This window comes from Scyliorhinus torazame, chromosome 22, assembly GCF_047496885.1.
Source record: "Scyliorhinus torazame isolate Kashiwa2021f chromosome 22, sScyTor2.1, whole genome shotgun sequence".
NCBI lineage: Eukaryota > Metazoa > Chordata > Chondrichthyes > Carcharhiniformes > Scyliorhinidae > Scyliorhinus > Scyliorhinus torazame.
Window position 1 is genome coordinate 88,194,250 of NC_092728.1, and position 15,180 is coordinate 88,209,429.

The 15,180-nt window shown below is 51.1% G+C and overlaps 1 protein-coding gene across 6 annotated transcripts in view; it reads right to left on the bottom strand.

Moving 5' to 3' along the window:
* garnl3 (GTPase activating Rap/RanGAP domain like 3) overlaps window positions 1-15,180 on the bottom strand; it is a 617,196-nt gene that overhangs the window by 234,497 nt on the left and 367,519 nt on the right. For all 6 annotated transcript variants that reach the window (XM_072488531.1, XM_072488532.1, XM_072488530.1 and 3 more), the window contains exon 5: window positions 4,399-4,517. In XM_072488531.1, the coding sequence (XP_072344632.1) occupies window positions 4,399-4,517 (119 nt within the window). The remainder of the gene's footprint in view (window positions 1-4,398; window positions 4,518-15,180) is intronic.

A 15,180-nucleotide genomic window follows, 5' to 3' on the forward strand; every position in this document is an offset into this window, starting at 1 on the left:
GACCTTCCCGAATAACCTCAGCCGGTACGGGGGTTTGAACCCTCGCTGTTGGCCTCGCTCCGCATCACGAACCAGCTGGCCAGCCAACTGAGCTAAACCGCCCCCGGGAGATACGGTGGTTGTGATCTAACGGGTGCACTGCACCAACTAGGCGGCCTGTAAATTGTGCAAGAGGCCTCCCGTGACATTTACCTGGCTCGTTACGCCTCGCGAGATCTAACGGAGAGAGATTCCTAGCACTGTGAGGCAGCAGTGCTAACCACTGTGCCACCATGTTGCCCCATGTTCTTAATAACGCCTTCGCCTTTTCTCATTTGAAATACAATTCTTCCTAAATTTGGTTAGTTTATCATTTATTTCCCCCCTTTCTTTTTAAAATGTTTTTATCAAGTTTCTGATCGCTCCTTTAAATGCCATGTTGAGGAAGTTGGTCTCCTTGGTCTCAACAGTGATGCTGATGAACAAGGCCTGAAAAAGGTTTCAGGTGACAATGCAGCGTGACTGGAATGGAGTTGGCTTTCCAGATCAGGCTTGTCCCAATGTGTGTCCCAATGGCAGACTGCGGCCCTCGAAGCCCCTCTCTGCGAGTCAGACAATTATGTTTGAACGGAGGAATCTGTATGAAGCTCGTTCTCCGATCACAGGGCATTTGATTCACCTATTTGCTGCTCATTAGTGAGCCTACCGGCAGCAAATACAGGAGAGAAACAATCTGTGATTGGTTGAGCACAGAACACCAATGGCAGTGATTCTAGGGCCAAAGAATGGAGCCAGGGAGGGGAACAAGGCCCGGGGAGTAGAGGTGTCATGGAGCAGGACGAGGGCATCCAGAGTGGGGCCCGGGCATTTGGAAACAGGCCTACTGGCATCGGAGTGAATGAGTGGCTGGAGACTGTGTGAGGGGGAGAGTGTGTGGGAGGAGAGAGAGCATGTTGGAGAGAGAGAAAGAGAGAGAGAGAGAGAGAGTGTGTGGAGGAGTGAGAGAATGTGAGGGAATATATATATATATATATATAAGAGAGCGAGCATAATGGGGTGAGAAAGAGAGAGTGTTAGGGGGTATAGAGAGAGAGAGTGTGTGAGGAGAGAATTTGAGGGCTGAGAGAATGTGCGAGGGGAGAGAGAGCGTGAGGGGAAGAGAGAGAGAGAGAGAGAGAGAGAGAGAGAGTGTGTGTGTGGAGGGTGAGAGAGAGAGAGTGTGAAGAAGAGAGCCTGAGGGGGTGAGAGAATGTGAGTGGGGGAGAGATAGTGTGGGGGGTGAGAGAGTGTGGGGGTGTGTGAGAGAGTGTGGGGGGTGAGAGAGTGTGGTGGGGGTGAGAGAGTGTGGGGGATGAGAGAGTGTGGGGGATGAGAGAGTGTGGGGGATGAGAGAGTGTGGGGGGGTGAGAGAGTGTGGGGGGGTGAGAGTGTGGGGGGGGTGAGAGAGCGTGGGGGGTGAGAGAGTGTGGGGGGGGTGTGAGGGGGTGAGAGAGTGTGAGGGGGATGAGAGAGTGTGGGGGATGAGAGTGTGGGGGGGGGTGAGAGAATGTGGGGGGTGAGAGAGTGTGGGGGGTGAGAGAGTGTGGGGGATGAGAGAGTGTGGGGGGTGAGAGAGTGTGGGGGGTGAGAGAGTGTGGGGGGTGAGAGAGTGTGGGGGGTGAGAGAGTGTGGGGGTGAGAGAGTGTGGGGGGTGAGGGAGTGTGGGGGGGTGAGAGAGTGTGGGGGGTGAGAGAGTGTGGGGGTGAGAGAGTGTGGGGGGTGAGAGAGTGTGGGGGTGAGAGAGTGTGGGGGTGAGAGAGTGTGGGGGGTGAGAGAGTGTGGGGGGTGAGAGAGTGTGGGGGGGTGAGAGAGTGTGGGGGGTGAGAGAATGTGGGGGGTGGGAGTGTGTGGGGGTGAGAGAGTGTGGGGGGTGAGAGAGTGTGGGGGGTGAGAGAGTGTGGGGGGGGTGAGAGAGTGTGGGGGGTGAGAGAGTGTGGGGGGTGAGAGAGTGTGGGGGTGAGAGAGTGTGGGGGGTGAGAGAGTGTGGGGGATGAGAGAGTGTGGGGGGTGAGAGAATGTGGGGGGTGAGGGAGTGTGGGGGGTGAGAGAGTGTGGGGGGTGAGAAAGTGTGAGGGGTGAGAATGTGGGGGGGTGAGAGAATGTGGGGGGTGAGAGAGTGTGGGGGGGTGAGAGAGTGTGGGGGGTGAGAGAGTGTGGGGGGTGAGAGAGTGTGGGGGGTGAGAGAGTGTGGGGGGTGAGAGAGTGTGGGGGGTGAGAGAGTGTGGGGGGTGAGAGAGTGTGGGGGGGTGAGAAAGTGTGGGGGTGTGAGAGAGTGTGGGGGGTGAGAGTGTGGGGGGGTGAGAGAGTGTGGGGGGAGAGAGAGTGTGGAGGGAGAGAGAGTGTGGGGGGTGAGAGAGTGTGGGGGGTGAGAGAGTGTGGGGGTGGTGAGGGAGTGTGGGGGATGGGAGAGTGAGGGGTGAGAGAGTGTGGGGGGTGAGGGAGTGTGGGGGTGAGAGAGTGTGGGGGGGTGAGGGAGTGTGGGGGATGAGAGAGTGTGGGGGGGTGAGAGAGTGTGGGGGGGTGAGAGAGTATGGGGGTGGTGAGGGAGTGTGGGGGATGGGAGAGTGTGGGGGGGTGAGAGAGTGTGGGGGGGTGAGGGAGTGTGGGGGATGAGAGAGTGTGGGGGATGAGAGAGTGTGGGGGGGTGAGGGAGTGGGTGGGATGAGAGAGTGTGTGGGGACGGTGAGAGAGTGTGTGTGGGGGGGTGAGAGAGTGTGGGGGGTGAGAGAGTGTGTGTGGAGGGTGAGAGAGTGTGGGGGGGGTGAGAGAGTGTGGGGGATGAGAGAGTGGGGGGGGCGGGTGAGAGAGTGTGTGTGGGGGGGGGGTGAGAGAGTGTGGGGGGGTGAGAGAGTGTGTGGGGGCGGTGAGAGAGTGTGTGTGGGGGGGTGAGAGAGTGTGGGGGATGAGAGAGTGGGGGGGGCGGGTGAGAGAGTGTGTGTGGGGGGGTGAGAGAGTGTGGGGGGGTGAGAGAGTGTGTGGGGGCGGTGAGAGAGTGTGTGTGGGGGGGGTGAGAGAGTGTGGGGGGTGAGAGAGTGTGTGTGGGGGGGGTGAGAGAGTGTGGGGGGTGAGGGAGTGTGGGGGATGAGAGAGTGTGGGGGGGGTGAGGGAGTGGGGGGGATGAGAGAGTGTGTGGGGGTGGTGAGAGAGTGTGGGGGTGTGAGAGAGTGTGTGGGGGCGGTGAGAGAGTGTGTGGGGGCGGTGAGAGAGTGTGTGGGGGCGGTGAGAGAGTGTGTGTGGGGGGGTGAGAGAGTGTGGGGGATGAGAGAGTGGGGGGGGACGGGTGAGAGAGTGTGAGTGGATGAGAGTGAGGGTGAGATAGAGGGTGTGAGAGAGTGAGATAGAGTGTGCAGGGGTGAGAGAAATGTCAGGGGGGGGGGAGTGGGGGGGGGGGGCAGTGGGGGGGTGGGGAGTGTGGGGGGGGGTGAGGGAGTGGGGGGGATGAGAGAGTGTGTGGGGGCGGTGAGAGAGTGTGTGTGGGGGGGGTGAGAGAGTGTGGGGGGTGAGGGAGTGTGGGGGATGAGAGAGTGTGGGGGGGGGGTGAGGGAGTGGGGGGGGATGAGAGAGTGTGTGGGGGTGGTGAGAGAGTGTGGGGGGGCGGTGAGAGAGTGTGTGTGGGGGGGTGAGAGAGTGTGGGGGATGAGAGAGTGGGGGGGGCGGGTGAGAGAGTGTGAGTGGATGAGAGTGAGGGTGAGATAGAGGGTGTGAGAGAGTGAGATAGAGTGTGGAGGGGTGAGAGAAATGTCAGGGGGGGGGGGAGTGGGGGGGGGGCAGTGGGGGGGGTGGGGAGTGGGGGGGGGGGGGTGAGTGTGTTCGGAGGGACAGAATGTGGCTCACTCCCAGTATTAGAATTCTCCCTCACACACCATCATGCTCTCTCACAGTGGCTGCGGGTGACTGAGTGAACACCCTGAGCCTGCGAGTGAGCAGAGACAGAGGGCTGGATTCTTCGGCCGGGACCACCACAGGCAGGACACGGACAGTCCATTGACCTCCGGTGGGAATTTCCAATCGCCGGGCGAGCGCGGCCGGAGAATCCCGCCCAGACACTCTCGCCCTACTACACTCTAATACTCAGTTATTACGTGCTGTGTTTTTGCTCAACAAGATCATTCTTTGCACACCTCTGTTTTAAAAGAAAAAATCATATTTGAGGTTGTGCCAAACGTTATCTTTGTGAAATTCTCCTGGCCAAGCCAGGCAGGGATTGTTGGGTGTAATTTTCAAACAGCATTGCTTTGAAAAGGGGATTCCAATTGAATGAATTGGAAATGCAGAAGGAGTAATCACTGCCTTCCTCCACAAGTGGCTATTGCAAAAATGAATACAACGGCAAAATTGCGAATGAGCCCGAGTAACGAAGGTGGGGCAATCTCCACTTACTGTTTTTTTCCAGAGAATAGCACGGTACTGCGGGACACGTTGATTGTTTTGGTCGGAAAGGACAACTGAAAGGAAAAAAGGATTCCTCTCCGTGTCTGTACCTACATAATTCTGATGAACTGCAGAGAGAGGAAAAAACAAAAAAAAAATATATAAACAGCTTGGTTCATATTGAAAGAGCAAATTTTAAACTCACACATAACCTGGCAGAATGTTCAGCGACATCATCATTCTTTAACACAACAGGTGGCTTGGTGAATTCTCATAGAAGGAAATAGCTCCCACATCGCACTGATTTGTATCACGCAGAGTAATAACACTGGGACAAGAGCTGCTTTTTTTTGTTTCTGTTACCAGGGCTTCTGACTGTGTTACAGCCGAGGTACCTCACTCCGCCTCTGACATGAAAAACAACATTTCTTCCCGTGAGGTACACGGTGAGTCGTGCGGACAGCGTGGAACGGGAAAGTGCTTTGGACAGTAAGATGTGGAGGAGCGGTGGCTGCCATTTAAGGAAACATTTCATAAATCCCGACGAAGGAGTATCGAGGAAGGAAGACTGATAGAGGAGGTTGCGCTGCCGTCCGTGGCTAACGAGAGAAATCAAAGTGAAAGGAAAATTTGCTGTGTAGATTAGTGCCGAGCCGGAGGACTGGGGAAATCTTAGGAACCGGCAAAGGCTGGACCGGAAAGCAATGATAAAGAGGGGCAAATTGGAGTGTGAGAGAAAACTATTGAGAAACATAAAAACAGATAGTAAGGGCGGCACTGTGGTTAGCACTGCTGCCTCACAGCGCCAGGGTCCCAGGTTCGATTCCCGGCCTCGGGTGACTGTCTGTGCGGAGTCTGCATGTTCTCCCCGTGTCTGCGTGGGTTTCCTCCGGGTGCTCCGGTTTCCTCTCACAGTGCAAAGATGTGCAGGTTAGGTGGATTGGCCTTGATAAATTGCCCCTCAAGTGTCCACAGATGAGCAGGTTAACTGGGGTTAAGGGGGTAGGCCAGGCAGTCGGCCTAGGTGGGTTGCTCCTTTAGAGGGACGGCTCAGCCTCGAGGGGCTGAATCGCCTCCTTCTGCACCGTAAGGATTCTATGGAAAAGCTTCGACAAAAAAAAAGGATAAGAGTTGCTAAAGTGAGATTTAGTCCCATGGGTCCTGAGACTAGGGAATTAATAATTGGAAATGGAAATGGAAGAGGCTTTGAACCAATATTATATATCTGTCTGCAGTAGAAGACACAGAAAACATCCTAAGAATAGCAGAAAATCATGTGGCTCAAAGGAGTGAGGAACTTAAAACATCACCATCTTTACAGAAACAGGACCAGGACGGTAAATGGGACTAAAGGCTGACAAGTCCCCTGGACATGATGGTCTGCATCCACAGCTGTTAAAAGAAGTGGCTTCAGACACATTGGTCGGAATTTTCCAAAATTCACTAGATTTTGGGAAGATCCAGCGGATTGGGAAACTACAAATGTAACACTTGTGTTCAAGGGAGGACATAGAACATAGAACATTACAATGCAGTACAGGCCCTCGGCCCTCGATGTTGCGCCAACCTGTGAAACCACTCTAAAGCCCATCTACACTATTCCCTTATCGTCCATATGTCTATCCAATGACCATTTGAATGCCCTTAGTGTTGGCGAGTCCTCTACTGTTGCAGGCAGGGCATTCCACACCCTTACTACTCTCTGAGTAAAGAACCTACCTCTGACATCTGTCTTATATCTATCTCCCCTCAATTTAAAGGTATGTCCCCTCGTGCTAGACATCACCATCCGAGGAAAAAGGCTCTCACTGTCCACCCTATCCAATCCTCTGATCACCTTGTATGCCTCAATTAGGTCACCTCTTAACCTTCTTCTCTCTAACAAAAACAGCCTCAAGTCCCTCAGCCTTTCCTCATAAGATCTTCCCTCCATACCAGGCAACATTCTGGTAAATCTCCTCTGCACCCTTTCCAATGCTTCCACATCCTTCCTATAATGCAGCGACCAGAATTGCACGCACCAGAGTTTTGTACAGCTGCAACATGACCTCATGGCTCCGAAACTCAATCCCTCTACCAATAAAAGCTAACACACCGTATGCCTTCTTAACAACCCTCTCAACCTGGGTGTCAACTTTCAGGGATCTATGTACATGGACACCGAGATCTCTCTGCTCATCCACACTGCCAAGAATCTTACCATTAGCCCAGTACTCTGTCTTCCTGTTATTCCTTCCAAAATGAATCACCTCACACTTTTCTGCATTAAACTCCATTTGCCACCTCTCAGCCCAGCTCTGCAGCTTATCTATGTCCCTCTGTAACTTGTAACATCCTTCTGCACTGTCCACAATTCCACCAACTTTAGTGTCATCTGCAAATTTACTCACCCATCCTTCTACGCCCTCCTCCAGGTCATTTATAAAAATGACAAACAGCAGTGGCCCCAAAACAGATCCTTGTGGTACACCACTAGTAACTGGACGCCAGTCTGAACATTTCCCATCAACCGCCACCCTTTGTCTTCTTCCAGCTAGCCAATTTTTGATCCAAACTGCTAAATCACCCTGAATCCCATGCCTCCGTATTTTCTGCAGTAGCCTACCATGGGGAACCTTATCAAACGCTTTACTGAAATCCAAATACACCACATCAACTGCTTTACCCTCATCCACCTGTTTGGTCACCTTCTCAAAGAACTCAATAAGGTTTGTGAGGCACGACCTACCCTTCACAAAACCGTGTTGACTATCTCTAATCAAATTATTCCTTTCCAGATGATTATACATCCTATCTCCTATAAATCTTTCCAAGACTTTGCCCACAACAGAAGTAAGGCTCACTGGTCTATAGTTACCGGGGTTGTCTCTACTCCCCTTCTTGAACAAGTAAACAACATTTGCTATCCTCCAGTCTTCTGGCACTATTCCTGTCGACAAAGATGACTTAAAGATCAAAGCCAAAGGCTCAGCAATTTCCTCCCTAGCTTCCCAGAGAATCCTAGGATAAATCCCATCCGGCCCAGGGAACTTATCTATTTTCACACTTTCCAGAATTGCTAACACTTCCTCCTTATGAACCACCAGCCCTTCTAGCCTAGTAGCCTGAATCTCAGTATTCTCCTCGACAACATTGGGTGAAATTCTCCCGAAACGGCGCGATGTCCACCGACTGGCGCCGAAAACGGGCATCGCGCCACCCCAAAGGTGCAGAATGCTCGGCATCTTTGGGGGCCGAGCCCCAACATTGAGGGGCTAGGCCGACGCCGGAGGAATTTCCTCCCCGCCAGCTGGCGGAAACGGCCTTTGGTGCCCCGCCAGCTGGCGCGGAAATGACATCCCGGGGCGGCGCATGCGCGGGAGCGTCAGCGCCGCTGACAGTTTCCCACGCATGCGCAGTGGAGGGAGTCTCTTCCGCCTCCGCCATGGTGGAGACCGTGGCGGAGGCGGAAGGGAAAGGGTGCCCCCACGGCACAGGCCCGCCCGCGGATCGGTGGGCCCCGATCGCGGGCCAGGCCACCGTGGGGGCACCCCCCGGGGCCAGATCGCCCAGTGCCCCCCCCCCCCCCAGGACCCCGGAGCCCGCCCACGCCGCCTTGTCCCGCCGTTCAAAAGGTGGTTTAATCCACGCCGGTGGGACAGGCAATTTATCGGCGGGACTTCGGCACATGCGGGCCGGAGAATCGAGCGGGTGGGCCCGCCAACCGCCGCGGCCCGATTGCCACCCGCCCCGAATATCCGGTGCCGGAGACTTCGGCAACCGGCGGGGGCGGGATTCACGGCAGGCCCCGGCGATTCTCCAACCCGTCGGGGGGTCGGAGAATGACGCCCATGGTCTTTTTCCTGTGTGAAAACTGACAACAAATATTCATTTAGCACCTCTCCTATCTCCTCGGACTCCAAGCACAACTTCCCGCTACTGTCCTTGACTGGCCCTACTCTTACCCTAGTCATTTGTTTATTCCTGACGTATCTAGAGAAAGCTTTAGGGTTATCCTTGATCCTACCTGCCAAACACTTCTCATGTCCCCTCCTGGCTCTTCTTAGCTCTCTCTTTAGGTCCTTCCTTGCTAACTTGTAACTTTCGAGCGCCCTAACTGAACCTTCATGTCTCATCTTTACATAAGCCTCCTTCTTCCTCTTGACAAGTGTTTTGACTGCTTTAGTAAACCACGGTTCCCTTGCTCGACCACTTCCTCCCTGCCAGACGGAGACAGAAAGCAGGAAACTATAGACCAATCTTCCATTGAGAAAATGCTAGAATCTATTATTAAGGAGGAACTGGCAGGACATTTAGAAAATTATAATTCAGTGGGCGAAGTCAGCATGGTTTTGTGAAAGGGAAATATTATTTGACAAGCAGGGAGGATACAGGAGTAACAGTAGATGTAGTGTATTTGGATTTCCAAAAGGCATTGGATAAGGTACCGGATAAAAGAATACTGCAAAAGAGCTCATGCTGCTGGGGATGATTTTTAGTATGGATAGAGGACTGGCTAATTCGCAAGATATAGGGGGCTGTATTCTGCGGCACCCCACTGGGCATGTGTTCGGGGAAGGGAGGGGATGCGTAAGATATGTTGGGTGTTGGGTGAGCTGGAGGAGAAGTTCGGGCTCCCCCCCGGGGAACACCTTCAGATATATGCAGGTAAGGGCGTTTGTTCGGCGGCAGGTGGTGGAGTTCCCACTGTTGCCGCCACGCAGGGTCCAGGACAGGTTGCTTTCGGGGGTGTGGGTTGGAGAGGGGAGGATCTCGGCAACGTTTCAGGTGATGCAGGAGGAGGAGGAGGCCTCGGTGGAGGAGCTAAAGGGTAAGTGGGAGGAGGGGTTGGATGAGGAGATCGACGAGGGGACGTGGGCGGATGCCCTGGGGAGGGTGAATTCTTCCTCCTCTTGCGCGAGACTCAGCGTCATACAATTTAAGGTGCTGCACAGGGCACACATGACCGGGGCAAGGATGAGCCGGTTCTTTGGGAGTGAGGACAGATGTGTTAGGTGCTCAGGGGGCCCAGCAAATCACACCCACATGTTCTGGGCATGCCCAGCGCTGGAGGACTTTTGGAAGGGCGTAGCGAGGACGGTGTCGAGGGTGGTAGGATCCAGGGTTGAGCCAGGCTGGGGGCTCGCAATATTTGGGGTGGCGGAGGAGCCAGTAGTGCAGGAGGCGAAAGAGGCCGGAATTCTGGCCTTTGCGTCCCTGGTAACCCGGCGAAGGATTCTTCTTCAGTGGAAGGATGCGAGGCCCCCAAGCGTGGAATCCTGGATCAACGATATGGCGGGGTTTATTAAATTGGAGAGGGTGAAATTTCCCTTAAGGGGATCGGTGCAAGGGTTCTCCAGGCGGTGGCAACCGTTCCTAGACTTCCTGGCAGAGCGTTAGGAGATGGTCAGCAGCAGCAGCAACCTGGGGGAGGGGGGGGCTGGTTCGTTTTTCTTGATGATGGCTGTTAATTTATTATTTGTGTATACAGGGGGGGGGGGGGGGGGGGGAGGGTTTTGTTCTTTTCTTTTTGTATTTTGTTGTTGATATTTTGTGAAAATTTGAATAAAAATTTTTTTTTAAAGATATGTTGGGTGCCCATCGCCTTCCCACATTTCCCCAAGCTGGTCCCCAAAATATGGGGATTGGGTACAGAACACACTAACCTGCCTACACGTAGGCTTATTGAGGGACTTAAGTGGCCAATTATCGCTACAAGCTCCTCATTCTGCCTCCACTGCTATAATATGCTGGGCAATGGCAGTTAGGCAAGAGTGGGACGACTGTTATCTTTAGCAAATTTGGTGAAAAGGCATGAAGGAAAGGTATACATCATTCGTGGGATGCCTTCTGTGCATTGGGGCACCCACACCTCCAAGGTGTTACCCCACCTACCTTTGTGCCTCCCCTCCGAGCTGCCAAACCCAAGGCCCTTCACACCCTCTTCCCTGGTGTGTCTGCTTTCTCCCTTCCAAAATTCCCGGGGGTTTCCTGGGTCTGGCGTCCATCCCCAATCGTCATCAGCCTCCTTGCAGTCTGGGCCACGCCCACTGAGTCCTGGCCCTGTTGTGGCTGCTAGAACTGTCGGCCAGTCAAATTGGCTGGCAGCCCCCGAGGGGCGGGACTTCCTCCGACTGAGGAGCACTAGTTCAACCCTCAGCTTGGGACAGATCTTTGACGAATAAAGGAATCAAGGCTCTTGGGGGACAGGCAGGAAAATGGAGTTAAGGCTACAGTCAGATCAACCATGACATGATGGAATGTTGGAGCGGGCTCAACGGATTGAAAGGTCCACTCCTGCTCTCTTCTTTCTTACGATCTGAGGGCAGGTACATTTTTATTTTTGAGGGCTGGGTGGCAGAGTGGCTGATCGTACTGGGAACTTCAAGTGCTGAAAATAAAGTCTTCGGGGAGGGGGCGCAAGTGGTCATGGATAGGGAGCAGAAAATAGGTAATAATGTAAAATGGGCGGCAAACACAAAATGGCAGCTGCCTGTTACACCCTTTGTGTTGCATTGAATGTCAAATGGAGTGCACAGCGAGCTGATGATTTATTATTAATATCATGGAGTCTAGACTCCATGGTCATAGACTCTAAAGACCAATTTCATCCCCTCAGCTCTATGCCAGTTGGAAAGGATTTTGTTTCAAATAATTTGGGCTTTCTCGCTTTAACTCCCGGTGAGTGTGCGCCTCACTGGAGAAAATGACTTTAATTGGCAACTGCACTTAGAATGACTGAGATGTGAGACGGGAGCAGTGTTAGGACTGTATGAGAACCCCAACAATTTACAGTTTGTAAGACTGTGAGGGATGACTACAGGAGTGAGATAAGACTGACCAGTAGTTATCTTTTATGCTGAAACACACTTTAATGTAAACACAGAATTAACCACATCAGCAGCAAAGAAATAGCCGCACAACTAACAGTTAAAACATTTCTTAAATAAAAGGAAAAAACGTTGACTATCTACACCTGCCACTGTCTATCCCAATTAAGCAATCCAATACAGTTCAAATGCCACTTATAAATAAAGTTAACATTCAGGGTTGCTTCTCTGTGCCGACCTTTGGAGAGAGACCCTTTCAGGAACAACCTGAAAAGCCTTTTGTCTTGTCAGACTAAAATTCTATGGCAAACTGAAAAACTACAGACAGACCTGGCTCCTCCCATTAATTACATCATCTGTACCCCAAGCATAAGGCATTCTCCAATCTCCTCACACTAAGATGTCCCATGACCTGCTTAGCTAGAGCTAAGCACAATCCCTCATAAATTATCGACACCCCAGGGAATCTCCCAAACATAAACAATGTTCCATTAGCCAACTCTCTGCAAGCACATAAATGGTTAAAATGAATGATTACCTCACCTTTATGGTGCCTTAATTACAGCTTCAGCAGACATACGCCTGTATGCATTTGAACCCTGTTTTTTCAATAATATTACTGCAACAAAATATAAAATAAAGTATCTAACAATTTCCTACATTCATCACAGCAAATATTCAGGGCATTTGACAACACTTGCCTGAAGTTAAGGTTACAACATATCGTCGAAGCAGTGGAGGATCAGTATAGTGGGCACTGACTTCTGCCGTAAATAGCATTTGATGATAACACAGAGTACCAAAATTGTAAAACTGTTCCATTCCACAGTGCACCCTCCCCATTCTGTGTTATACTTATTCCTGGAATATTTCACTCTCTTCGCTGCTACTTGTGCAAGTAAACATTAGAATGGATTGATGTGAAAGGATAATCTTTTCACCTGGGTAAATGTATTCTTTTGCTGGGAAGTGCACTCCTGAAAACAAGGAAATGTGACCGTTGATTCACTGTGCCGAGGAAGGTGTACACACAACCTTACTCTTGGTACTCATGTGAAAATTAGATTGAAATATGTTCGGGGAACTCCTACACACATGGGCCGTGCAGGGGAATGGGATAGCTTTCAAAGAGAAAGCACAGGTTGAATGGCCTCCTGTGTTGTACGATGATTCTATGACATATCCTCACTGTATTCTTCCGAATACCACTTCTTGTAATATCATTTACTTGTGGTGCCATCCAAATGTACAGTCAGTTCCTTGACAGCACATACTATTCCTGCAGAGGTTTCAGAAGCTTATCTTGAAGAGTTCAAATGTTTTAAGAAGTACTTTTATACTTAAGCAAAATACAGCTAAGTCCATCTGCTGCAATGAAAACAGGAATATACGTGTTAATGCTATGTTCCAAATCATGATGCCTAATCATGAATAATACTATTGGGATTGAGGTTGAGCAGGAGCGAAGATCATCTAAATTAGAGCTTTTCTTTTTTGATAAGGGGTGAAAGTTGTGCTTCTGCTGCTGTCATTAAGAATCTAGAAAATGTTTAGTTATGAATAGAGTTGGGAGAGAGAGAGAAAGTGGGAGAGGAAGAGAAAGGGGGGAAGAGAAGGAGAAAGAAAGGGAGAAAGAGCGAGAGAGAGAGAGAGCGAGAGAGACCAGACAGGCAGAATGAGAAACACTGGCCAGGATTCTCCAGTCTCTTTTCCCGCTGGCAGGACAACTACGCCCAAGGGTTTCCCGACGGTGTGGGGAAATCCCATTGACAAGAAGCGGGAAGATAGAACCCTGCCACCAGCAAAACGCGTGGCCGAGAAACAAGTGGCTGGAGCATCAGAGAGTCCAGCCCAGCACCAGAGAGAGAGGGATAAGAATCCAGTAAGAATGAGCAAACATTCTCATTGACAAAGCCTGATTAACCACATTCAATTTTCAGGCATTGTTACACATAACTGGAAACAATGTTCGATGCGAGGAGCTATGTAATAATTTTTTTAAAAAGATTTATTCAGGAGATGGGGTCTTCGCTGGCAAGGCCAGTATTTATTGCCCCTCCCTCATTGTCCTTGGGAAGGTGATGGTGTGTTGCCATCTTGATCCAATGCATTCTCTGAGGTGTAGGTGCGCCCACGGTGCTGTTAGGGAGCAGTTCCAGGATTTTGAACCAGTGAGGATGAAGGAATGATAATGCCATTCCAAGTTGGGATAGTGTGCGACTCGGAGGGAACTGGCAGCTGGTGGTGTCCCATTCGCCTGCTGCCCTTGTCCCTCTCAGAGGCAGAGGCAGCAGGTTTGGGAGGTGCTATTTTCACGAAGCCTCTTGTAGAGAGCCCACGCTGGTGCTTAGCTTTGACTTGGCACAGAGTGAGAGGTTGAGCGGTGCCATCTGCTGCAAGATTACCTGCTGCTAACATGCACCAAACGTGCTGGCACAGTCAGTCCTTTACGAGTCAAGCCCACATTATGGGTTTTCTTACCTCTTTCTGTCTGTTTCTCACTTCATAAATCTCTCCTCTCCCATTGCTCTTGGCAAAAGCTTCCAGAGCAGTAAAATGCCTTTGCAAAGGCTTTATAAATGTTGCACTCCTACTCTGTTACGTTCCTTCAACCAGTTTGCATTCCTTTAAGTTTCATTTACAGGGCGGCATGTGGTGCAGTGGTTAGCACTGGCATTGCGGCGCTGAGGACCCGGGTTCGAATCCCGGCCCTAGGTCACTGTCCGTGTGGAGTTTGCACATTCTCCCCGTGTCTGCCACAACCCAAAGATATGCAGGTTAGGTGGATTGGCCACGCTAAATTGCCCCTTAATTGAAAAAAAAAGCCAAGTTTCATTTACATACTTTCTTCCACCCATATTACTCGCAGATGGGAGCAGTTTTCCAGGTAGATTTACCATAAAAATTCAGTTCCATCAGCATATTAACGACCTGTCAAGTTTTCCACCGGAATAATGGGACAAAATTAGCCTTTGTTGATTGAGAATTGGAAGCCACAGGATGTGAAAGAGGTTGTTGATTCACTATTGCCCTGGTTGCATTGGCGCCGAAGATCAACATCACCTCGCTGCCCCCTCAACTATTCAGGAGGCAAACTGAGTAACAGGGCTCGCAAAGCTAGATACATATCATGGAGTTCTACTGAGTTATGTTCGGGAAGCAGAGAAACTGTTCTCTCTCAGGGAACTGGGTAGAAGGACGCACATGGTCTGGAAGCCCAACAGGGACTGGTTGTCTCAATAGTCTTCTTTCATCTGTTTTGTTCCCATTTACTGTGCCTCTAACAAACTGGCCAAATATCAGTCTCTGTGAGACGAGTTTCTACGGCGACTGTTTTCCTTCTCTCCACCTGATGAACTCCCAATTCATAACTCCCAATTAATAGCTCCCAATTAATAGCTCCCAATCATAGTTTGAGGATGAGGGGTAAACGTTTTAGGACAGAGAGTGGTGAATCTATGGAATTCAATACCACAAAAAATAGTTGAGGCCAAAACATTGTGTAATTTTTAAAAAAAATTTAGAGTACCCAATTGTTTTCCAAATAAGGGGCAATTTAGCGTGGCCAATCAACCTTCCCTTCACATCTTTGGATTATGGGGGCGAAACCCATGCAAACACGGGGAGAATGTGCAAAGTCTACACGGACAGTGACCCGGGGCCAGGATCGAACCTGGGACGGCGGTGTCGTGAGGCAGCAGTGCTAACCACTGTGGCACCGTGCTGCCTAATGTTGTGTAATTTCAAGAAGGAATTAGATATAGCTCTTGGGGCTAAAGGGATCAAGGGGTATGGGGTGGAAGGCAGGACCAGGGTACCAAACCTGATGATCAGCCATGATCATAATGAATGGCTGAGCAGGCTCGACGGGCCGAATGGCCTCCTCTTGCTTCTATTTTCTATGTATGCTTCTATGTAATGAAGAGGGCCACCGCCAATCTTCCATTCCTTCTTCTCTGAGCTTTGTCTTCCTTCTCTCCCT